The sequence below is a fragment of the Vanessa atalanta genome, chromosome 1, assembly GCF_905147765.1.
Source record: "Vanessa atalanta chromosome 1, ilVanAtal1.2, whole genome shotgun sequence".
NCBI lineage: Eukaryota > Metazoa > Arthropoda > Insecta > Lepidoptera > Nymphalidae > Vanessa > Vanessa atalanta.
In genome coordinates this window covers 10046790-10068433 of record NC_061871.1, presented here as the reverse complement: position 1 = coordinate 10068433, position 21644 = coordinate 10046790, and the positions used below count along the sequence as shown (strand labels likewise).

At 32.4% G+C, this 21644-nt stretch overlaps 1 protein-coding gene and 2 non-coding genes across 3 annotated transcripts; 1 reads left to right on the top strand and 2 right to left on the bottom strand.

Annotated features, from left to right (window-relative positions):
* Window positions 1-1244: 1244 nt before the first annotated feature.
* Trnaa-cgc lies at window positions 1245-1316 on the top strand. Its single transcript has one exon. It is a non-coding gene; the product is annotated as a tRNA-Ala (tRNA).
* Window positions 1317-5101: 3785 nt separating this feature from the next.
* Window positions 5102-21276, bottom strand: LOC125065574 (serine/arginine repetitive matrix protein 1-like). Its single transcript, XM_047673263.1, has 7 exons — window positions 21198-21276; window positions 13958-14253; window positions 8567-8802; window positions 7848-8131; window positions 7119-7327; window positions 6732-6944; window positions 5102-5231 (listed from the first exon to the last, which is right to left on the bottom strand). Exons 2-7 carry the CDS (start codon window positions 14237-14239, stop codon window positions 5142-5144), a joined length of 1314 nt encoding a protein of 437 aa, XP_047529219.1. The 5' UTR covers window positions 14240-14253; window positions 21198-21276; the 3' UTR covers window positions 5102-5141.
* Window positions 9855-9989, bottom strand: LOC125068291. The gene has a single exon (XR_007119773.1). It is a non-coding gene; the product is annotated as a U4atac minor spliceosomal RNA (small nuclear RNA).
* Window positions 21277-21644: the final 368 nt, after the last annotated feature.

Here is a 21644-nt window from a genome sequence, read left to right as displayed (position 1 = left end):
AGATATATTTTATTTGCAAAGTTAATTAAATGGGGAATTATATAGGAATAAATAATTTATAGGTATTCACTGCGCAAGTAAGACTGCGTATAGCGGGACTTTTAAAATGGGCTCTTATAAAAACAATTGTTTTGACCGTGAACGCTTTCATTGCAACGCAAATTGGTGTGTCATTCCGAATCACCTGATTCTTATTCTTGTGATGTAACAGATTGATAAATCTTGTAAATTCCATTCAAGCATTTATATACTTATCTTAAAAATATCATGCTTTTTTAAGTCCAGATTAATTATTGTATACATAACTATATATACCTTGTATTACATTGCTAGTAGTTTTCAATAAGAATTTGCTTTGATAAATAATGAAGTAATTTATCTATCTAAAGCATGGTATTTGGCCCGATAATGTATTTTGTTCAAGTACCCTTTTTCTAAAAAAAAAATATAAGTATAAACAATATTTGTCGACCGCGGCTTCGCTCGATTTTAAGAGTCGTCATGTGATAGATATAAAAGTCTATTTCTTTCCTCGTGTTTGAAACTTGCTTCATAGCATAGTTCATCGAATTCGGTTCACTGATTTAATCGTGAAAGTACAACAGATAGACGATTCCTTTCGCATTTATAATATTAGCATAGATGAATAATTTAAATTGCCAGAAGAGTTTATCGTGATGATGAAACAAAGTATGATAATATCGCCAATGTATGCCACTGCTGGTCATCGACCTTCTCTCCTCTTGAGTGTTTGGAGATTATCCCACCAGGCTTCTCCAATACGGGTCCGCCGTTCCCGTCATAAACATTAAACAAAAAAAGCACAAAGCAGGTGCAAAATTTAAACCTATACGATTCCCAGTATGATTCCTATTGCGAATATAAAATATATAACAATCTTCAATAAACGACGTAACAGCAGTAACAAGTGATCAATGCGTTTAATCTCAACCTGATCTCGTGCATCGCGTGCACGCAGTAAGGACAATTATGTAAATTCAATGCTTAGCCATTGCGTCATGTTCGACTATGACTCGAGATTATCAATAAGGCTGTGAGCACAAAAGCTAAGAAGCCTAGATTTGTGTGACAACTATATTAACGGTTACAAATATATGTTAGCATTCTTATTTTATTCCGTTTTTATTACTTTTTCTAACTAAATAAAATCTGCGTGCTACAAGATAATAAGGAATATATAATGAACTAATTATTTAAGAGACAATTTCGCATTTTATCTTATCGGGGGTGTAACTCAGTGGTAGAGTGTCTGCTTCGCATGCTGAAAGTCCTGGGTTCAAATCCCAGCTCCTCCATATGGATAACTGTTTTTTTTTGAAGAAAAATTTGCCCATGGCTAAGTTTGTTTTTGAATATTTTTATCGTTATTTTTTTTTTATAATCAGTATTTGTTATCATATTATATTTATAAGTTCATAATTATTACAATTTAATATTAAACTAGCAAAGAACAGATACATATTAATATATTTTAGTAGTGTTCCAATTCTGACTTCAAGTCCAATGTCCTTCTAGAACTTTCTTCGGAACGGCTAAAAATCAATAACTGTTGATAAACCAATTTGCCACTCATGTAACGCCATCTACTTTTTACTCAGGACTTAAGAAGAAAAAGATTACTTGGCGAGCGACATCTATCGAACAAGTTTACATATCTTCATAAAGTCACAGTTCCGGGTTCACCGAGGAGCGTAAACGGTATTACTGAAGTTTTTAAAACATTTTAACTAAATTTTAAATGTAATAACTATTGTAGAATGTATAAGCACATTAAGAATACCGTGGATTCAAAATACCTACTATTATTATCCATCACTGACATTTGTCTGCGACGCCATTTCGTAGTGTACCATAACCATTAACCATGGGGCGTTTGACAAATGCCATAGACTAAAATAGAGTTTTAAGTGTATAAAACCTTTGGTATACTGTTCATTAATTTGTTTCTACTTATGGCTAAAAATTCTATTTAATTATTAAATAATAATGAAGAAGTATTATAAGATATATTCAGAAAAATGAGTAATTAGTACGTCCGCATAAACTTAGGTAGATATAGTAAAATACCTTTTTCACAAATAAAAAAGGGAATCACTTATTTATGTTGCATACTTGGGGAAGAAATGCTAAAAATAAAAACTGAAAGTAATAAGCATTTCATATTTATTTATTTTTTTAAGATTTCGTGCACAAAATAAAAGCGAGGCAAGCGATATTTGTGGTAATAGGAATGTATGATAGTATATTATGAAATAGCTACTTTTTAGTAACCATTTAAACTGCATGAACTCCTCAAAAAACTTGTATCCAAAGCGGTATTAGAAAATACCTTCAAATATTTTTAAAACTCTTATATTTCAAGTCCTTACACAAAAACCATTCGAATCAATGCCGGCTTTGTAACCCAGACGTTCGCCTGAGGCGTCGAGTTCTAAAGGGCCACCAGCGCTCCAGTTTAACTCATCAGCTTAATTTGAATAAATATATTACATATATAATATGTTATGATATCAAAATAGCGAAGAACTAACGCAACATTAATTGAACTACAAGAAACGTTAACGGGCAATTTTAAATCTGATATTTTAATAACGTTTCACATTCATAACATTCCAACGTTGTCTAACTGACAAACTATATAGGCATATTGTAAAAAAATATTTTAAATAGATGTTGGTAGTTTTTTTGTCATGCAATAAAAAATTAGGTTCAGAGTTTTAATCAAATTATAAACAATAACAAAAGCGCGCCAAAGGCACGCCGCGTCGGTTCGCCTCTCTGAACATTGATCAGAATAAGTCTTTTTATAGACGCCTAAAATTAATTTATTGAAATAAAACTCTATATTTGTTTAATATTTTAATGAAAATTCAACTAAACGTATAAATCTTATTTATACTTACATTTAACAAGTAAATGGATTAATATTTACATATAGCTGATGAGAGCGCTGCATACATTGCACGCTTTCATTTAAAATTGCACTAACAAAAATATGGGACACCGACACATCGGTATCCAACTTACTCGATTGATATTTATAAAATTAATAGCATTTATAAAATTATAAATAATCGTTTAAATATCGATAACAACCATCTCGATTCGAATCTAATATTGTATATATGTATGTATATATATATAAAACGAAATACACTCATCAAGGTAGCAGCGCGCGGATCGGATTCGTCGAGATGGAATATTATTATTCGTACAATGTAAATATTTTAATATAACTTATAAAATAACATTTTTAAACTCACTACGAAAACGTATAGGTACAGACAATAAATTATTTATAATGACTTTATTTTAACTAAATCTTTATGCTTAAAATTTATTCCATATTTATCGTTTGCCATTGTTTTAAAATGAATAATATTTACAATTGCAATTTGTAAGCGAAATAATCGTTGTATTAAAATAAACTTAAATTTAAATTTTAAACATCAATCGAGTATAGATTATAACGAGTAAACATTGTGTATAATTAGTTATCAAGTAAATGCAGTCTTACACCGTGGCCACGGTTGTTTACCCTATCGAGACCGCTCTACTACTAGTGCTAACACTACATCGCTATTCGATACACCTGCTAAGAAACTTCTAAGCTTAATAACTGTTAATTTGTAAAACTGGATTGGGATTCTCTTATAATTTGGATTGTCTCCTGTTTTTCAGAATGTTAATTTGTTTGAGAATTAAATTAAATTGATTTAAGAAGAAGGTTTTTCGACTAAAACATGAACTTACTATTTAAATATCAATCAAGTCAATGTCAAATTGGTTCTTACATTTAATGTGTACATTTAATAAGAACAACTTTATTTTAGGTACCAACTGAAAATTAATATAATTTTGGAAGGGTCAGCATACTCGCTCCGAAGAACAGGATGATAATTTCTGTGTTATGTATATATATATGATGACGACCTCCGTGGTCGAGTAGTGTTTACACCGGTTTTCATGGGTACGCCACTCCGAGGTCCCGGGTTCGATTCCTGGCCGAGTCGATGTAGAAAAAGTTCATTAGTTTTCTATGTTGTCTTGGGTCTGGGTGTTTGTGGTACCGTCGTTACTTCTGATTTCCATAACACAAGTGCTTTAGCTACTTACATTGGGATCAGAGTAATGTATGTGATGTTGTCCAATATTTAAATATTTAAAAAAAAAAAAAAAAAAATATATATATTTCAATACACATAACTAATAAGGTATTAGTATACATAAATACATTTTATAATCATAAAACCCAATTCACATAGTAGGTACATATAGGTTATAGCTCAACACGGTTAGCCAACAATTATAAAGAAAAAATTTAATATTTAAATAAATGTCAAAGAGTAATCCAGTTTTACAAAAACCTACATCCATACAAACAAACTAACTACGAATAAATTGATCCTACAAATATTATTGGAATAATAAAAATGGCCTCGCCTATACGAAACGATAACAAGACTATAATAAACCGTTAATTATGGAGACTAGACTAGATCTTTGGAGGGATTTATCTAGGAAATATGGAAGAGCTACAGGTTTGACGTACTTGCGATTAGAATACAATAGATTTACATTATACAAACACTCAAATATAATAAATACAAATAAAATGGAAAAATACAAACGTATGACGTATACGATATACGACGAACAACCAGTGAGTAGGTAGAAAAACGACCGGCAACTAGTATTTAATTTAAAAATAAACCAGTACCGCTCATAAATATATAAGAATCATCATAACAGTTTTGGAGACATTTTTTTTTAATCGACTGCACACGACACAATTTACAGAAACTACATACGGAAAATTACATCATGTAAAAATATTCTTGTATTCTTTATATAAAAATATATTGTAGACTTAGTTTAATTTGATTGGTTCTATTTCCAACTATTTTTGTTGATATTAAAATTACTTTTAGATTTTATTCTGTCTCTTAATATAATTTCATACGATCTCAAAATGTATACAGTACTTACTTTTAAAACTAAAACAATAAAAGAGAATACAATATATCCACAGTAAATATTTACCCAATCGCAAGCACATCAATATATAACAAAGAACTACAAAGGATAAACAAAACATTCTACATCTATTCCTTAGTTGGTTAGAGCGAGTCGAGGCGCGTGCGTTGCACCGCGAGCAGCGCGGACTGCTGCTTCAGACTCTTGCGCAAACTTTCCAGGGTCTGTAAAACCTGAAAAATAAAATGGTCATCAATTTCTTTTTAGGTTATTCAAACAACTTAACCGATATGGTATTGTTTATTTTAAATATCATAGCTACAAACATATGGCTAATTTCAAGCATAATCAAATATCTTACTACTAAATGAACCAAGTTATTATTTGGTACTTAATGCTGGATTTAATTGTTCATTAACTTTCAATATTTCTCGACAATTAAATAGCTTTATTTAGTACAATATATACAATTCTTCGTTCATCTAACCTAGCATATAGTCAACCCGATATCCTATTCTGTAAAATCAAGCTCTTAACTCACCGAAGAATACGATCGTAAAATCAATATAAGTAGTATCAAAATAGCTTAACAACGTAATTCGGCATTTAAGTTTTCATGAGTGAGATCTTACCGAATAACACTATTGATTATACTAACAAAATTGTTCAATCAATAGCAATCGTGTTTTTATACGTTTACTTATAAATTACGGATATTTGACGGCTCTATACGACTTTATACCAGCATGAAGAGTCATCGAAGTCAAAAGATTGAAATAATCTAAACCTTTTGATAATTTATATTCCTAGTTAGACTGTCAAAGCTAAGATCGCGTCGATAAAAATAGTGGGTAACAGTTGCCCACTATTAAATTAAAGTAGTGACGTTTGGCGAGTGTCATGCGTAGCTTTCATGTATATCAAGACAGTAAAGTTGGTTCATTTGTTTTAGTCCTTTTAAAGTGCGACACTCCGTCTAGATATAAAAATACTAAGCCCAAATCGTATCGTAATTTTCGGACGTTGTGAATTTTGAGAATTACTAAGCGGCTGGCGCCATTGAAATGCGATTAAGCAATTCAAGTTACAATAGTATTAAACAATAAGTACTACGTGTCAAGGTTCGTGACAATGGATTCTTTTAATTAGCTAACCAATCAAGTTTCTACAGCTTCATTGACTTTAATTAACAAATTACTTAGATAGACATAACTTTATTATCAAAGTAGTTTGTGGAGTTGAGAGATTAATATCCTTCATTACGACTATCAATATGGCAATTAAATTGATTATTATTCTTGCTGATATGTATATCGGTATATATCAAAAATACATTAAAATTTAGCTAAAGAATGTAAAATATTTTCCAAACACATTAAAATTACGTAAAACTAAATTTAATAAATGAATAAGATAAAATTGATAATTCCGTAATGTGGAATGTCACCGATTTTCTAATGATTGAAAAATAAAATATTCCATTGCGGAAACGATATTAAAATAAGCCTATAATCTTCCTTTAAACAGTACATATGGCACAGAATAGGTTATAGCGAATTCAACCACACGGTCGAGGTGAGAGCGCCGCACAGATTGAAGTTACCAATTTCCTTCGTACGTGTTAACCGAAAAAGCTGCTACTTACTTAAAAGGTATCTATGAAGAATTTATATTAGACGGTTACAGAGAACAATCTTTATGAAATCTAAGGTATTTCTAAAAACTAATCTTACCTCATCACGTGCGTACGCCTTTCTCTTTGGCGGTTCAGAGTGCGGTCTATCATGGGGCGAAAGGGGCTGAATGGGGGGCCGATTGGTAGGTGGAGGGGCCGCGAGTGGAGAGCGTCGTGCCACAGGCGACAACCTTCGAGGAGGCTCAGGGGAGTTCGCCCGGATGAAATTCGTGACGTGAGTGCGTTCTGGGCTCCGTCGGGGCGCTTCCACCTTTAAATCATTCAGGTTCGGATAATACACAAAAAACGTAATCGTAACGTTACGTAACTCAAATAAGTAAAGGGATATTTTGTGCCATGGAAGTTTTATATTAGGTGATTGATAAATTCTAAAAGTTATATAAGGAATGCTGTCTAGTAGCAATAACAAAAGCTTAAAGCATACCTCAGTAGCTCTCAATTCTCTAATCCTTGGGTTATGAGGTGGTTCTATCGGTGCTCTTGATACTGTTACGAGTAACTTCTCAGCCTCTCTTATCAACTCTCGGTACTTCCTCTCCGCTTCTCTGTCGGCTTCCATCAGTGGATCACGCTCTCGTACTGGGGGTGCTGGGGGCGCATGAAACCGGCGACGCATACGAGGTGGAGTTGCACCTGAAATGTTCAGTTCATATTATTCTTTAATTTAAAAAGGTAAAAGATTAATTATATATATGTTTTGACTTTTTTTTATAAGTTAAGGGTTGCTCATTAAACATGTGATGTTTTTAGTAACTTTTTAACATCAATCCCCCCAACTTTTTGCTCCTGGTCGTACGTGGTGAGGTTATAGGCTAACCAAAAAATCTAAGGATTTTTTGTATACACGGTAAATATATTAAGTATTATTTTTAGCAGAATATTATCTTTAAATGCAGATTTAATCTAATGTAATCATGGAAAATTGAGCACCGTTAGAAAAATAGCTAGACACATATCAAGGTTGCAGGGTGTTTCTGACATAATAGAGTTCAGAAATAGGCTAAAAGAAATAAACGTGATATCACCCTCACCCCATTTATGATATTTTGTGATTATTCTGAAGGGGTTTCGAGCATCACGTGTATAATTGGATCCCTTACAAACACATCTAACCTACATCATATTGCTCATTATACAATATGTTTAGACAAACCTGCAGAACGTGGTGGTCTCCGTGGTGGTCTACGTCTTCTTGCTCTTCGTCTACTCGGTGAAGATGCACTATCTGGCTCATCCTCATCTCCCCCATCTAATCCCGTATCTCCATCAGAATCAACGTCAGCATCTGAAAGTATAGCTGTTTCCCTTCCCCTGCCCTTTACGCCTCTACATTCTTCATCACTTGACACCCCACCTCTGTAATAAGATGATCTGTAAGGCTCCGGTGATAGGTGGGGAGATAAATGTGGTGACACGTGTGGTGACATATGTGGCGACCTGAAAATAAAATACCACATGTTATGTATAAATTTTAAAGTTAGCCAAGCAATATAACAACGGTTAAAATGCATGAATTTTAACCAATGATTGCGAATTCAAGCTCGAGTACCACTGAACTTTCATATTCTTAATTTGTGTTTATAATTCATCTCGTGCTTAGCGGTCAAGGAATTATCATGAGAAAACCTGCATATCTCGGATGAAAATCCGCTACGTTTGAATCCACATACATTAGAGCATCGTTATTGAAACATCATTCATCTTCACTTTCTCATCTCTTTTCTCGTCACCTTCTCCTCAAAATAAGAGATCGGCAATAGGAGTTGTACATGCTGTTACATTTATATTTCTTTTTTTCTTTAAAATTATAATTCATTTGTTTTTTACGATTAACTTGATCAAGAAAGTTCAATAAATATGCATAAATATTACCTTGATCCATATTTGTGTGAATCAAGAGAGTAAGGAGCGTGCTGTAATTGAAATTGTGGTGGTGGCGGACATTGCAAAGACTGTTGCTGGAAGAGATGCGGAGTTCGTTTCTTTCCGTTAGGGGACGTTCCCCCTAACCACGGGTTAGTACGTATTCGACACCGCGGTCGAGGTGAGGGCGTCGCACAGATCGGAGGTTCTGGTATACATCTTCGTACTGTTGTGCTTGAACGTCGCTGAAATGTTATAATAAAATAAAGCAATAACGCTACTTACATGAGTTGATTAAAATTAACGTCAGGAACTTCCTTATAAAAAATAGACTTGGTGGTTCATATCAAATCAATACATCTTTCCTAGAGTATTATTCGTTTCTGTGGTAAAATTTCACCGATAAATCCACTATTACCTATTAATAAATTTAAATCTTATGTTAAAAAACGTAAATCGAAAAAACGCGGCGTCAATATAGATATGCAATGTGCATACGGAATCTTTAAACTTAATTGTACATATAAATATAAATTTCTTTTCGGATAAAGAGATACTTAGTTTCTTTTCGGCTATTTTTTACTAGGATCAGCAGGATAACAAAATAAAAAGATTGCCTGCGTTTCGACTTCCTATTGTTGGTAAATTTTCAAGTGATTTTTTAAATTTGAGCATTTATATTTTATTTTAATATTGTAAAGGATTTTAAGAACGTATTCCATCACGAAGTCTTGTAAATGAACTACTCTTTCAACAGAAAGTCTATTGATTCTCGTTATGTATACATTCCTTGGAATCATTAACAGTCTATAAAATTCGTAAAGCAATCTCAAACACAGTTTATAGTATTATTATATACGTTTAACAAGCGTTGTCAGTCATACTCGCGAACTGAGTGATGTCCTCAATCCTCCTTTAATTAACTTAACCTTGACCCAATATTTATAAAGCTGATAAATCGCAAATTTATTCGATTATATTTGAAAATAGAACTTTGTTTGTAATATGATTATAAAAAAGAGCTGGTAAAATATATACGGATAATTTAAACTGTACTTGAATAATCATACAAATTTTATATTTAAAACCACGCATCGCAACTGACAGTTTCAATGTATACCAGGCTCTATCATAAAATCAACTCCATGATATAAAATTATTATATTACATACGAACTCTGATAAAAATAACATAACAATTAAAAATGAATTAATACAAAGCATTTAATCGCTCCTACATTGTAAGTAAAATAAATTTTTATTGGATTTGCGAATTTGCCCTTTATAAAGTAAAAGGGCTTTACAAAAATTGCGCTCAGACTACCTGACGGCAGCTGGGCGCGGGTCAGTTATACAAGATAACATATGGGTGTCAGCATCAGTGCTCTCACTTTACGATCACTGCGCACTATGCTCCCCAAGACAAGGAAGTGCTATAAAATAAACACAGCCAGTACTTGTAACATCGTCCTATGTTAACGCCATCGCGATTTAAGTGACAACTAACGCCATCTGTTATCATGATTTAGTACTACAGTTTTTTATTGTATTTTAATCATGATAAATATAAAAGACAAGTTGTAAAAAAGTTTTATCTTCATATCAATAAAAATAATTAAAATATATACATTAAAGCTTATGTTTAACATATTTCAAAAAAGTACTTCAATCTTTATATTATGTCGTAATTCTATAATCTATACTTGTCAGCACATGTGCCAATACATAAAAAATGAATAAAAAAAGAAAAAATAATATATTTGAAGTATTAAAAAGACAAACGGAGAAGATAAAGATATAAAACTTTGAACAGCTTTTAAAATTGAATATAAATGGTGATATTATATTAAGACAAATTATTCTGCTCGTCAGAATGGCCTTTAATGGATGTTCAGTCTTTATATAGCTCAGATAAAACGCTCCCCCATCAATTTATCCAGTCTAGTTAATTAATAAAGTAAAGCCAGACACGCGTGTAAGCCCATGGTTAGGAATCGATAACCAAAATGTTATGGAAATAAAATTATCTACCAAAATTGGTCCAAATAATTAGTCATTAGTAATGTTTTGTATTAAATTGTCTCATTGGTTTAGGGGTAGCTTATAAGGCTGTAGATCACTAGGCTTTGCGTTTAAATCCCGAGTTGAGTCATTCTAAACATTCTGCGTTTTCTGCAGATAAATTCTCAGTAGCAACCTAGAGTCTGAAAGCTGGCAGCATTTAAGCTCCCGTACTTCGAAATGCAAGTAAAGCTTTGCTTTTCATCGGGTTATGAGAGTGTGGGTAGTACTGCTTCACATGTGTGTGCTACGTGCCAACCTCCACTATAAATATTTCCTTTACAGGTGACAAGTCTTTATTAAAAATGGACAAAATGAGGGTTATCACCGTGATTATTAATTTTTATGTAATAATTAAGTATTAAAGGACAGAAAACTTTTAATACTCATTAATTGATTTCATACAAATTTACTTAAAAATAAAAATGTTATTCAATTACAGATTATAATCTCTTGCAACTGTAGAACTATTATGTAAGAATAAACTGGAAACTCACCCCAGAATAGGAGCATGATATTTCAGAATGTGTGCGACATTGACCATTACAAGTATAAAATTTATAGGCTTTTTTAATATAACATTAAAATAACATAACATAAATTAAAATAACATAACATAATTTAAAATAACATGTCGTTAGTCAGTTGTCAACATTTCACGAGTGAGATACGAAGTGAAATCTTATCGAATCGCACTACTATTGGCAATTATAGAAACTGTACAATAATAACTCAATTATTTTTCGACGATACAATGGTTACCAATTTTCGTTATCAGAATATGCAGTTCTGCACCTCGGTGGATTTATAGAAATACATATACGTGACAGATAAAAAAATATCAAACACGATATTAATTTTACTGTATTATTATTATTATTAAGTTTAAACTGCTATTTCATTGTCACTAAAGTTGTTGTTTCAAGTTACAATTATTGAACTCTTTAAGGCGATTTTCTTCATCGTTAATAGCTTTTGTTTCGAAACACAAAACATTTAATCGCTATGAGACAAATCTGTTTTGTTGTTTCTTACTAGAACCACCGATTATTATATGCAGAGCTTATTAAAGACAAAGTAAGTAGGCATGCTAGTAATAATATTCATAACGAAATATCTGCATAGCATAGTCGGAATAAATGTGTAGGAAGGTATTTCCATGGCTATTAATTATGGCGGCAATTTCCGTCCTTACCATTTTATGTTAGTCATCCGTATCCAACCCTTTCTAAGATTTTTGTATATGTCGTATACCAAGTTTTATTCATTTCTTTTCTATATATGTATAAGTTTTAATCTATATATGACACATTTACCTTTGGTAATTTTTTGTGTAAAATAATTGTGCGGATAGGCAAATGGTCCACTTGCACTACATTATATTAGGTTACTATTCCTTACATCGCCAATGCGCCAACAATCTTGGGAACTAAGATGACAAGTCCTTTTGCTATAAAACTGGCTCAGTCACCCTCAAACCGGAACACAACAATGCTAAGTATTGCTGCATGGCTGTAGCAGAATTGATAAGAGGGTGGTATTCATTTAAGTATAATCACATACTTGAATTGTATTTGAATTGGGAGCCAATATGATGCAGCGGGACGAACATATATATAACACATCTTAAACGTAGACTGCCAATTTTGCCAATTCCGGTCAAGAACCACTGACTTTGTGAAGTATTCCATTCGTGTTAACTATTTGGTTTGGGCAGTACGCTCGATTTATAAAAATCATTTAACTAAGAAAATCGGAGTATCAAATAAGTCCTGTTTCAAATTTAGAATAGTTATAATTTTGTAAACTAATTTCGTATTATTTTATAATTTGTACTTACGTACTTATTCTGTAAATATGTAAACGTCGGAAATGTATTTTATTTGGCGATAAAATATAATAATCGAACACATTTATTTTCATCCATTCGAAAGATAAAGCGTGGTAGATCAAGATCTTATATAATTAACAAGAAAAGAAGATCATAGATTCTATGAAAAAAATTTAACAAATGTTACATAAAGTACTTAACTATATAAAACTGATCGATGGACTCGTATGAGCAGTTATCGTTTTAGAACAATATTTTAATATTACTGAAATTACTTGGTAGTAGGGCTTTGTGCAAGCCCGTCTTGGTAGGTACCACCCACTCATCATATATTCTACTGCCAAATAACTGTACTCTATATTGTTGTGTTCCGGTTAGCAGGGTGAGTGAGTCAGTGTAATCACAGGCACAAGGGACATAACATCTTAGTTCCCAAGGTTGGTGGCGCATTGGTGATGTAAGGAATGGCTAATATTTCTTGCAGCGCCTTTGTCCATGGGCGGTGGTGGCCACCTACCATCAGGTGGCCCATATGCTCGTCCGCCAACCAATTACATAAAAAAAAATCATACGCAATATATTTCAATTGTATATTTCAGTTGTACACAAGTAAGTCGGTAGGGAAATCGACTAGACATCGGTTAGGCAACAAAAGACGATGCTATCCCTCAGGTGCAAGTAAATTGATAAAATGAAAAGCTCGTACAGAAATGGCAGTCAATTCAGAACATATACGGGCACTTGTTATTTCAATGTTCATTTTTACAATTACCATTTAATTGTCGTTTGAATTGAATGTTTTCTGCGCTAGTTCTATTGATGTATCTATTTAAAAACTTAATAGTACTTTTTATACGATAAAACTACGTAGAGCTTTAATTAATTGTTCAACGAGATACGAGCTAATTCTACGCATTGTTGTCAGATATCATTATATCATATACACAAGGTACGTAACGGGAATTATAATTTCAGTGGTTACATTACAATTGATTCGAATATTGTCTTAATTTCATAATCAATATTAATTCACGTATCACATTAGTGATATTGTAAAATAAATAATCCTTCCAAACTCAATAATAATCTCCGATTCTGATAATAATCTTTTTTCTCGATGGTGAAAAATATTATTTTAATTTATTGAAATTATCAAAATCCCCATTTATTCATAGCAACTCTGAACTAGTCCAGTATCACCAGAAATTTATCGTTACACTATCAGAAGTCGAGACGATTGACTTCACGGCTTTCATGAGTTTTAATATATCTACATGAGGCCAGCACCTTATGTACTTATTACAAATACCCTCTGTATAAAGTAAATTAGATAAATTAAGTTTGGAGACTCTGTCTTATGAAATAAGTATTCTTAGTAAGTATTTTTTAATCATGTTTAGGTATATTACAGTAATTATCATCTTATTTTATATCATAAAATAAATTACATTTAAAATAAAACAGTGCATTTAAAAATAATATAGTATACCAATAATAATTGAAATTTACCTTTGCCGGCTCATGATAGAGGTGTGTGGTTGGTGGAGCAGGCGGCGGCGGGGGCGCTACGAGAGGAGCGGCGAGCGGAGCGGAGAGCGGGGCGGGGGCCGCGCCTGGTGACGTACCATCCGTAGAATAGCCAGTACTATACGCGCTCTCGGGGGACGACAGATGTGGGGGAGGCAATGGTCCGGTAGAAGGGGCTACCGATTGCCTAGTCTGCTTCTGTTTACGCTTCTTCGCCCGCCCTAGCTGCGCTTCCATCCATGACTTGAGCCGCGCCCCCAGCATGCCGCCGCCGGCACCTGCATACGACGACATCATGGCATAAAAGAAGTGATACGTATTTTATTTGCACAAACTCGTTTTGTAAATGAATTCCACTATGAAACAGAATATTTGCTACAAACATAGACATATTTAGCTGGAAGCGTTCTGCTTGATTGATTAAGAAAAACGACTCAACGGAGTACGTATTATATTGCCTTAAAAGAAATATTTGTTACATAATTCCACAGAAAATGGAAACATTTATTTTCTTGTGAAAACACCAACGGAACCAACGTAGAGGTTCAACCACCGTAACGGGCTGCCTAAAAGCGTGAAAGGGGAAATATATTTTCATATTCACACAAACGTGCGCGTTCATAACCAACAAAGGATTTACAGAAAACTGTTATGTTAAACACGAGAAGAGAGCAACCACAATTGTTTTTCCCTTCTAACATTTCATCATCATTCCCTGTCATCGAAACCCTCTCTTTGAAGTAAACAAAAGTAGTGACATAAAATGTTTTATCGTCGTTTCGTCATTTCGTTGAGACGAGACGTCGGTTTGTTTCGAGCCCACGACGTTATATTTAGAGACCCTTCAACTTTAGAGCTATTGTCATTCTGCTCGCAGAAATCGGTGCTCATTTCATTTATTCGAACGTAATAAAATAGACTTCACATCATCGATAAATTTATCGATATTTTGTACGACAATAAAAATAATTACAAATGTTTTAGATACATTTTTGTTACTTATATTTAATGGTAATATTGGTAATAAGCGCTATTCAGCATCGAATCTTCGATAACGACGAAACACTAATGCATTTTTTATTTAATCAGAGGGTGGAATGTTCCCTCTGACAAAACTTCTTTCTTTTAAATCATATCACATTCCATGCTACAATATACACGTCAAAGTGTTTCATAAATAATTATAGCAAACTTTTTTTTATGATAAATGCATTAAAGATTATTTTTAACTGTATCATACTCTGTATATTCTTATATACAAAATTAAATTATATAATTTCTATACTATTTAAAATTTCAATACACGACATGGTATTTTTAAATGTTTAAGGTTCTTCTCGTTAGAATCTGCATTCCGAACCGGTGGTAGCTTTACTTAATATAGTTTGATAAATGACGATTAAAAAGTGCTTGTAAAAGCCTACTTGAATAAAGTATATTTTGATTTTGAATTAAAAAATAAATACTTACGATAGCAATATTTTGCAAATTTTATTTATAAATAGAAACGAGAGTAAGATAATACCCATCAGCTTAATAGAAGTCTGGAATGGTAGCGATGGAACGTGTACGATCTTTTATCTATAAAAGCACATTGTCCCCTAGTAGTGTCGCGTTTCAAGAAAAACCGCCAATAGTAAATGGGATCGCTTAGAACATTATTCTCATTTACAGCCAATGTTGATGTAAACATTGGTATACTTGATGAATAATGAAACATTTTCTTATGTTTGTGAGACCAGTATACTTTCAAATCGAATAATATAACAACAAGTCGATATCTATACTAGTATTATAAAGCTAAAGAGTTTGTTTAATTGAACGCGCTATTTCCAGGACAAAAAACAGTGTTAGATTTTCCTTGCAAGGCTATAGGTTATATACACATGACGCTTCAATCTATGGGAGCAAAATCACGTAAGAAAGAAACTGTATAGCCGACCGAAAAAGGACGAGCAGTTAGTTACAAATAAAATTATATATTGTACTTATTCAAACTAAAAGTATATTTTCAACTAACAAATTTTTTTTTATTTGATTATCTGATTTTTATTATCTAACAATTGCCCTTCCTTCAAACGCAGGTGCGTTTAAAAGAGCGGAAACTATTTTTAAATAAGAGTAACAATCTTTGAATGGGTCACTGCGTCTGCTCTGAGTCCTCCTCTCCACTTGAAACCTTTATAGACACAAATGAACCCGCAATCTTCGGTTTAGTTTCAATACGTAACGATAAGGTAAAACTAACCTTATGGTTACGTATTTATAACTAGTAGAACAAAATGTCTAAAATAATAAACACAGAAAATGAAGATTATTTTTTCATATCATTAAAAGTTTAAAATTATTGATCTAACATCAATAATTTGTGTGTGTGTGTGTGTGTGTGTGTCATTATCATCTCTTAGTCTTATTCATTTTAAGCTTTCGCGGTGTACAATATTTATTGTATATATTAAAGTATAACTCACACACATATATATAAAATAAAACTCTTAGTTTATTCAAGTAACCTAAACGAAACTTATTCTGCCAAGATATTCTAAATATTAATCCGAATCATAAGAATTGATAGTATTTACATACACTCTCATTCCACGGACAGAATTCTTTCTGGAATAAGTATTTTTTTTTATATACCAATAAATTAAATTTATAATATGTAACAAATTAAAACTGAATTCATAAGTCGACCTAAATATACGCTTCAAATTAAACTTAACAAAGGCCAATGAAATTGAGATGAGATAACCTTGGAGCTGTTCTAAACTAAAATGCTGAAAAGGGCATTCAAATCGGATTATAAACAAAAAAGTAATACGCAAACAATATATACAAAGTACAGACTGGCAAATGAATCTCCTGATGACCACTGCTCATATACATACATACTTATATTAGCACAATAAGAAACATAAACTAAGCTCAGACACTACGATGTCTTATTTCTGTAATAACACTGACTCACTCACCCCTAAAACCGGAACACAGCAATACTAAGTTTTACTGATTAGCGGTAGAATATACGATAGGTGGATGCTCCCTACCCAGACGAGCTTACACAAAGCAAATACCAAAGCAAGACCAAGTAATATTGGATTTGGTTGAGAACCTCCTCCTTCTTTAAAATCTGTTAAAAAATAGAAGGTTAATATACCTTTGAGGAAACGAACTATAAAAGTAGCTCGACTTCAAGACTCTCAACAATTCAGAAAACCAAAAGCACTATCGTAACAGAAATGAGCGCGGCAGTTATTGTTTCACACCCTTCTATAAACCGAATAGCTGTTGAGAAGACGGATGGAGTTTACGAGGGTACAACTTACGAGATTTGGCTAATATTCGCAATCCATTACCCGGTATTACGTTAGGGTATCGTATAATGAATATGTTAGTGAACAGTTCGAGAAAAAACCACAAAAATTCAATCTATAAGAAACCGTAAATTTTAGGTATCGCTTAAGCATTTTAGATAATAGTTACCACTTCAATTGAATTAGGTTTTTCCGGGAAATATATTTAATTCATAGAAATATTTATTTGTTGATTATAAAAAGGAATTGTTTCATTTGTCTTTCATCAATATTAATATTGTATTGTCTGGCCAAACCGTGTTTTTAAGAAACAATTCCCAAATAAATTTTAATATTGTAATCGCAAAATTATCATCCAATAATCAATAATATTTTATTTGTAAAATAAACTTCTTCAGTCACTTGGTGGTAGGGCTTTGTGCAAGCCCGTCTGGGTAGGTACCACCCACCAGATATTCTACTGCCAAATAACAGTACTCTGTATTGTTGTGTTCCGGTTGGGAGGGTTAGGTTAACATCTTAGTTCCCAAGGTTAGTGGTGCATAGGTGATGTCAGGAATGGTTAATATTTCTTACAGTGCCTTTGTCTATGGGCGGTGTTGACCACTTACCATCAGGTGGCCCATATGCCCGTCCGCCAACCTATGCCATAAAAAAAAACTGAGGCACATAAACTTATGATATACTAAATCCTTTTAAACAACACACACTTGTATATAGGTAATAAAATTTGTCTATAAAATGTTGAGCTTGAGACCTTGTCATATGCGATTAGATTTCATTTGGTCGGTTTTAAATAAAAGACGAAATCAATATTACAATTTCGTTCTTAAGTATACATTTATTTATATTCCAGATTGTTGAATTATAGACATAAAATATTACATACATACATACATTAGAGACATAAAATATCCGAGTGTGAGTGTGACGTCGTATAGATCTATGTCTATTATTTTTCCGGCACAATTTCTGCTTGTTAAATTCAAATGTGTCTTTTGTAATATGTAGCATCAATTAAGTGTAATGTGTTTTAATTGTGTATGCTTGTGCCCTAACGGTCTACAAGCTCTGAGTCTGCAAAGTGCTCCTTCATTTCAGAATGCTGCCTCACCAGTCCCTAGCTACGATGCTGCATAAAACATATTGGTATTTTCTATGGATAAATTAAAGAATACTTTTCAATCGAAAATTCGACTTTTTGACGTCTGGGCAAATGTGGACATTTACGGAATTTTACTTTCTAGATTATATATATTTAGAATATAATATTTACCATAAAACGTATCTTATTTTATGGAATAGACATGATGTTCTGGATCGCCGGCGGTCATATGGTTGCGTAAACACTTGAAGCCTGTTTAAATGTAGGTTAAGTTGCCTTTTCAAAGCCAGGGCGGCCTAGACTCATATTATAAAAATAATAAGCATTTTACAACTTAGTACTCGCTTATAAAAATATTTATAATATAATTATTATACTCATATAATGTCACGTTTTATATTTCCTTGACGTAATATAATATTATGATAATATTAATATTCGAATAACACCTTTTTGTAATCCGTTCTAGGGAGAGGGGCCTTCACCCTCTCTTTGGGATAGGTAGTGATCTTATAAACGGTTATTCAAATATTAAGAATTTCTACTAGATAATGTGTTAATTTTTAAGGGCAGTTTATATAACAAAATTAAAATGTTGATCAAATGGCGTTGTGATCAAAATGTAAATATAAATAGGCCAAGTAAATCGATTTTAATTATTATTAAGAAATTTTCACTAAAGCGTATTTGTGCCGTGTGATGATTCAAAAAAATCTACTCCTAAAACGAAGAAGCAATATTTGCCTTCAAAAATACAGTTTCAAAATTTAATAATAAATACCAAAGGTACAAAACCGAATACGCAAGCAATAGTTAAATTTTTCTATAAATAGTATGACTAGAATATAATAAAAATAGTTTTTTTATTAAATCCTTTGATATTGAAAACACAAATATGATGACGAAGCGGATACCGAGCGGCTGGAGCTTTAATTAACAAATCATATATGCATTTATTCAGGACTCTCCTCAACCAAGCGGAAACAAATGTTGCAAAAAAATAATAACTTATTTCAGACGTAATAGAAAAACCTATATTATTTCCTTTAAATGTAGATTTGATTCTCAATAAAATAATTTCTTAAATTTCTTATTTTCTACAACAATGTTGTTTATTTAAATTTAAAGTTAGTATAAATATAGAGATCTATAAATATATTCGTATTCTGTAACTACGATGAAACAACTTTTAAAAAACATTTCATTCGAAATCCTTTTTATAAATTGCAAACAGTTGCGCTCCTTTTAGAAATGAGTTGAGTATTTGCATTCGGACCGAATCCTTATCCGTCTTATGTAACATTTCGGCGACGAATTCAATTTTGGGGTTAAAGCTCTCTTAACTAAATCTACTTATACAGTACAGAGTTTATACGATTCGATTATAAAGTTATTTTATATCAATGTAATATTAGGAACGGGCTACACGGTGCGAATTATTGTGTCTGGTTATTTACTGTATAAAAACCATTTTCGATGTACAGTATACTTAAAAGAAAAGCTTAAATTTTGCGGATTTTCTTGCAATTTAGCATTGTTCGGTTCTCGTTATAGAAATCGCAATACCGCATAGCAAAGGCGTATCCTTTGCCAGGAAAATAAGACGAAAATTCAAAAAATATTTTCATCTAAAATTCATGGCTACGTACAAACTGAAATTGCTTGAGATAATACAAAATTTTCTAAAGTACATTCAATACATTTTCGGTGATTATTAATCGATTTTTTCTTAACGGTATTAAAAATTATTACATTATTATGATTAAATAAATTTATTAAAAATATTGTTTTAATTTAATTCTAATCTCTACAAAGTATCTTATTACATTTATTAAAAACATAAAATTTTATATTTTATGTTGTCATTTCATTAAAAAAAAGGGCTCTATTTAAAATTAATATATTTAAACCGTGTTCGTTATAAGATCGTGCAAAATGAACTAATTGCGAACGTTTCAATCAATTCACTCAAAAAAGAAAGAGCTAAGCTACATAAGCTACTCAAATGCTTACTTTTAACTTTTATGTATAAAATAAAATGTTAAAAAGGCGAATGAAATCTACTCACAGAAATACCAGAGATAAATGTATTTAAAAATATTATATCACGAACATTTTTAGTTTTGTAAATCTAGAAACACGCCTTGGGCTTACAGCTCACGTTTTCAACACATACCGGCTCATTATCGCCTTACAGATTTGTGAATGAAGCAAAAAAACTGAAAGGTGCCGATCACCTCAGGCAATTGCATGGAAATACAAAAGATGACCTAGATGAAAGTTGCACGTAGAAATAAAACTGTGTTTATAACAGTTTTATTTGTAATTAATTAACATAAAACTGCATTACAAAATATTACTTTAAATGAGTATCGTCACAATTTCATTTATTAATACTGCGATTAATAATTATATTAATAACTAACTTTTAAATATAGTAATCTTATCTTCTTAATTTGCAACACTAACCTAAATGTAAACATTAAAAAGTATAGAGTACTGCTAGCGGTTAGAATTTTGAACGGCATTCTATGTATGCTTCGCATGTATATGTTATAAGGATATCTCCAAGAGCATTTCAACCGAATTTTGTACAACCCTTCAGATCGGCTCACTTAGAAACCTCTCACAGGGGCAGTGGGCTATTGAACGAACCGCTCATTTGTTAGTGCGTCGGAAGCCTGAGCGCCGATTATAGATCCACGTGCGGAAATGAAGACTTCCGAAAGGAATTCATGAATTAAAAAAAAATATTTATGTACGTCGGGAGACAGTTCTTAATTTAAATACTGTGTTTACTTACAGGGGCGCACGGTTGTGTGCAATCGGTGGATGCAAGTGCGTTGGTTGTCGACGCATGCCGAGCACGATCAGCGAGTCGGCGACACGCGGCGGCCGCCGGCTTAGCACTGACGCACGCACGCGCGTCTGAGTCGCCCGCCCTACAGCTACGACGCCACGCGCTACGCCGCTACGATGGGCGCTTTTACACCGATACGATGAAAATATAATTTATAATTATTTAACAAATACAACTGAACTAAAGGTTTACTTCTTATTTAAATTCTATTACGTCTTCGAATACTAACATTTTTATGACTAAGACTTAGAAATTACTAAAGAGTATCTTTATTAATATATTACTATTATTGTAAAGATATATTAAACCAAACATAGCATTATATCATAAATTTAAAGTTGTAACTGTAAACGTTATTCGCAATGTATATTGACCAATCTAAGACTTATC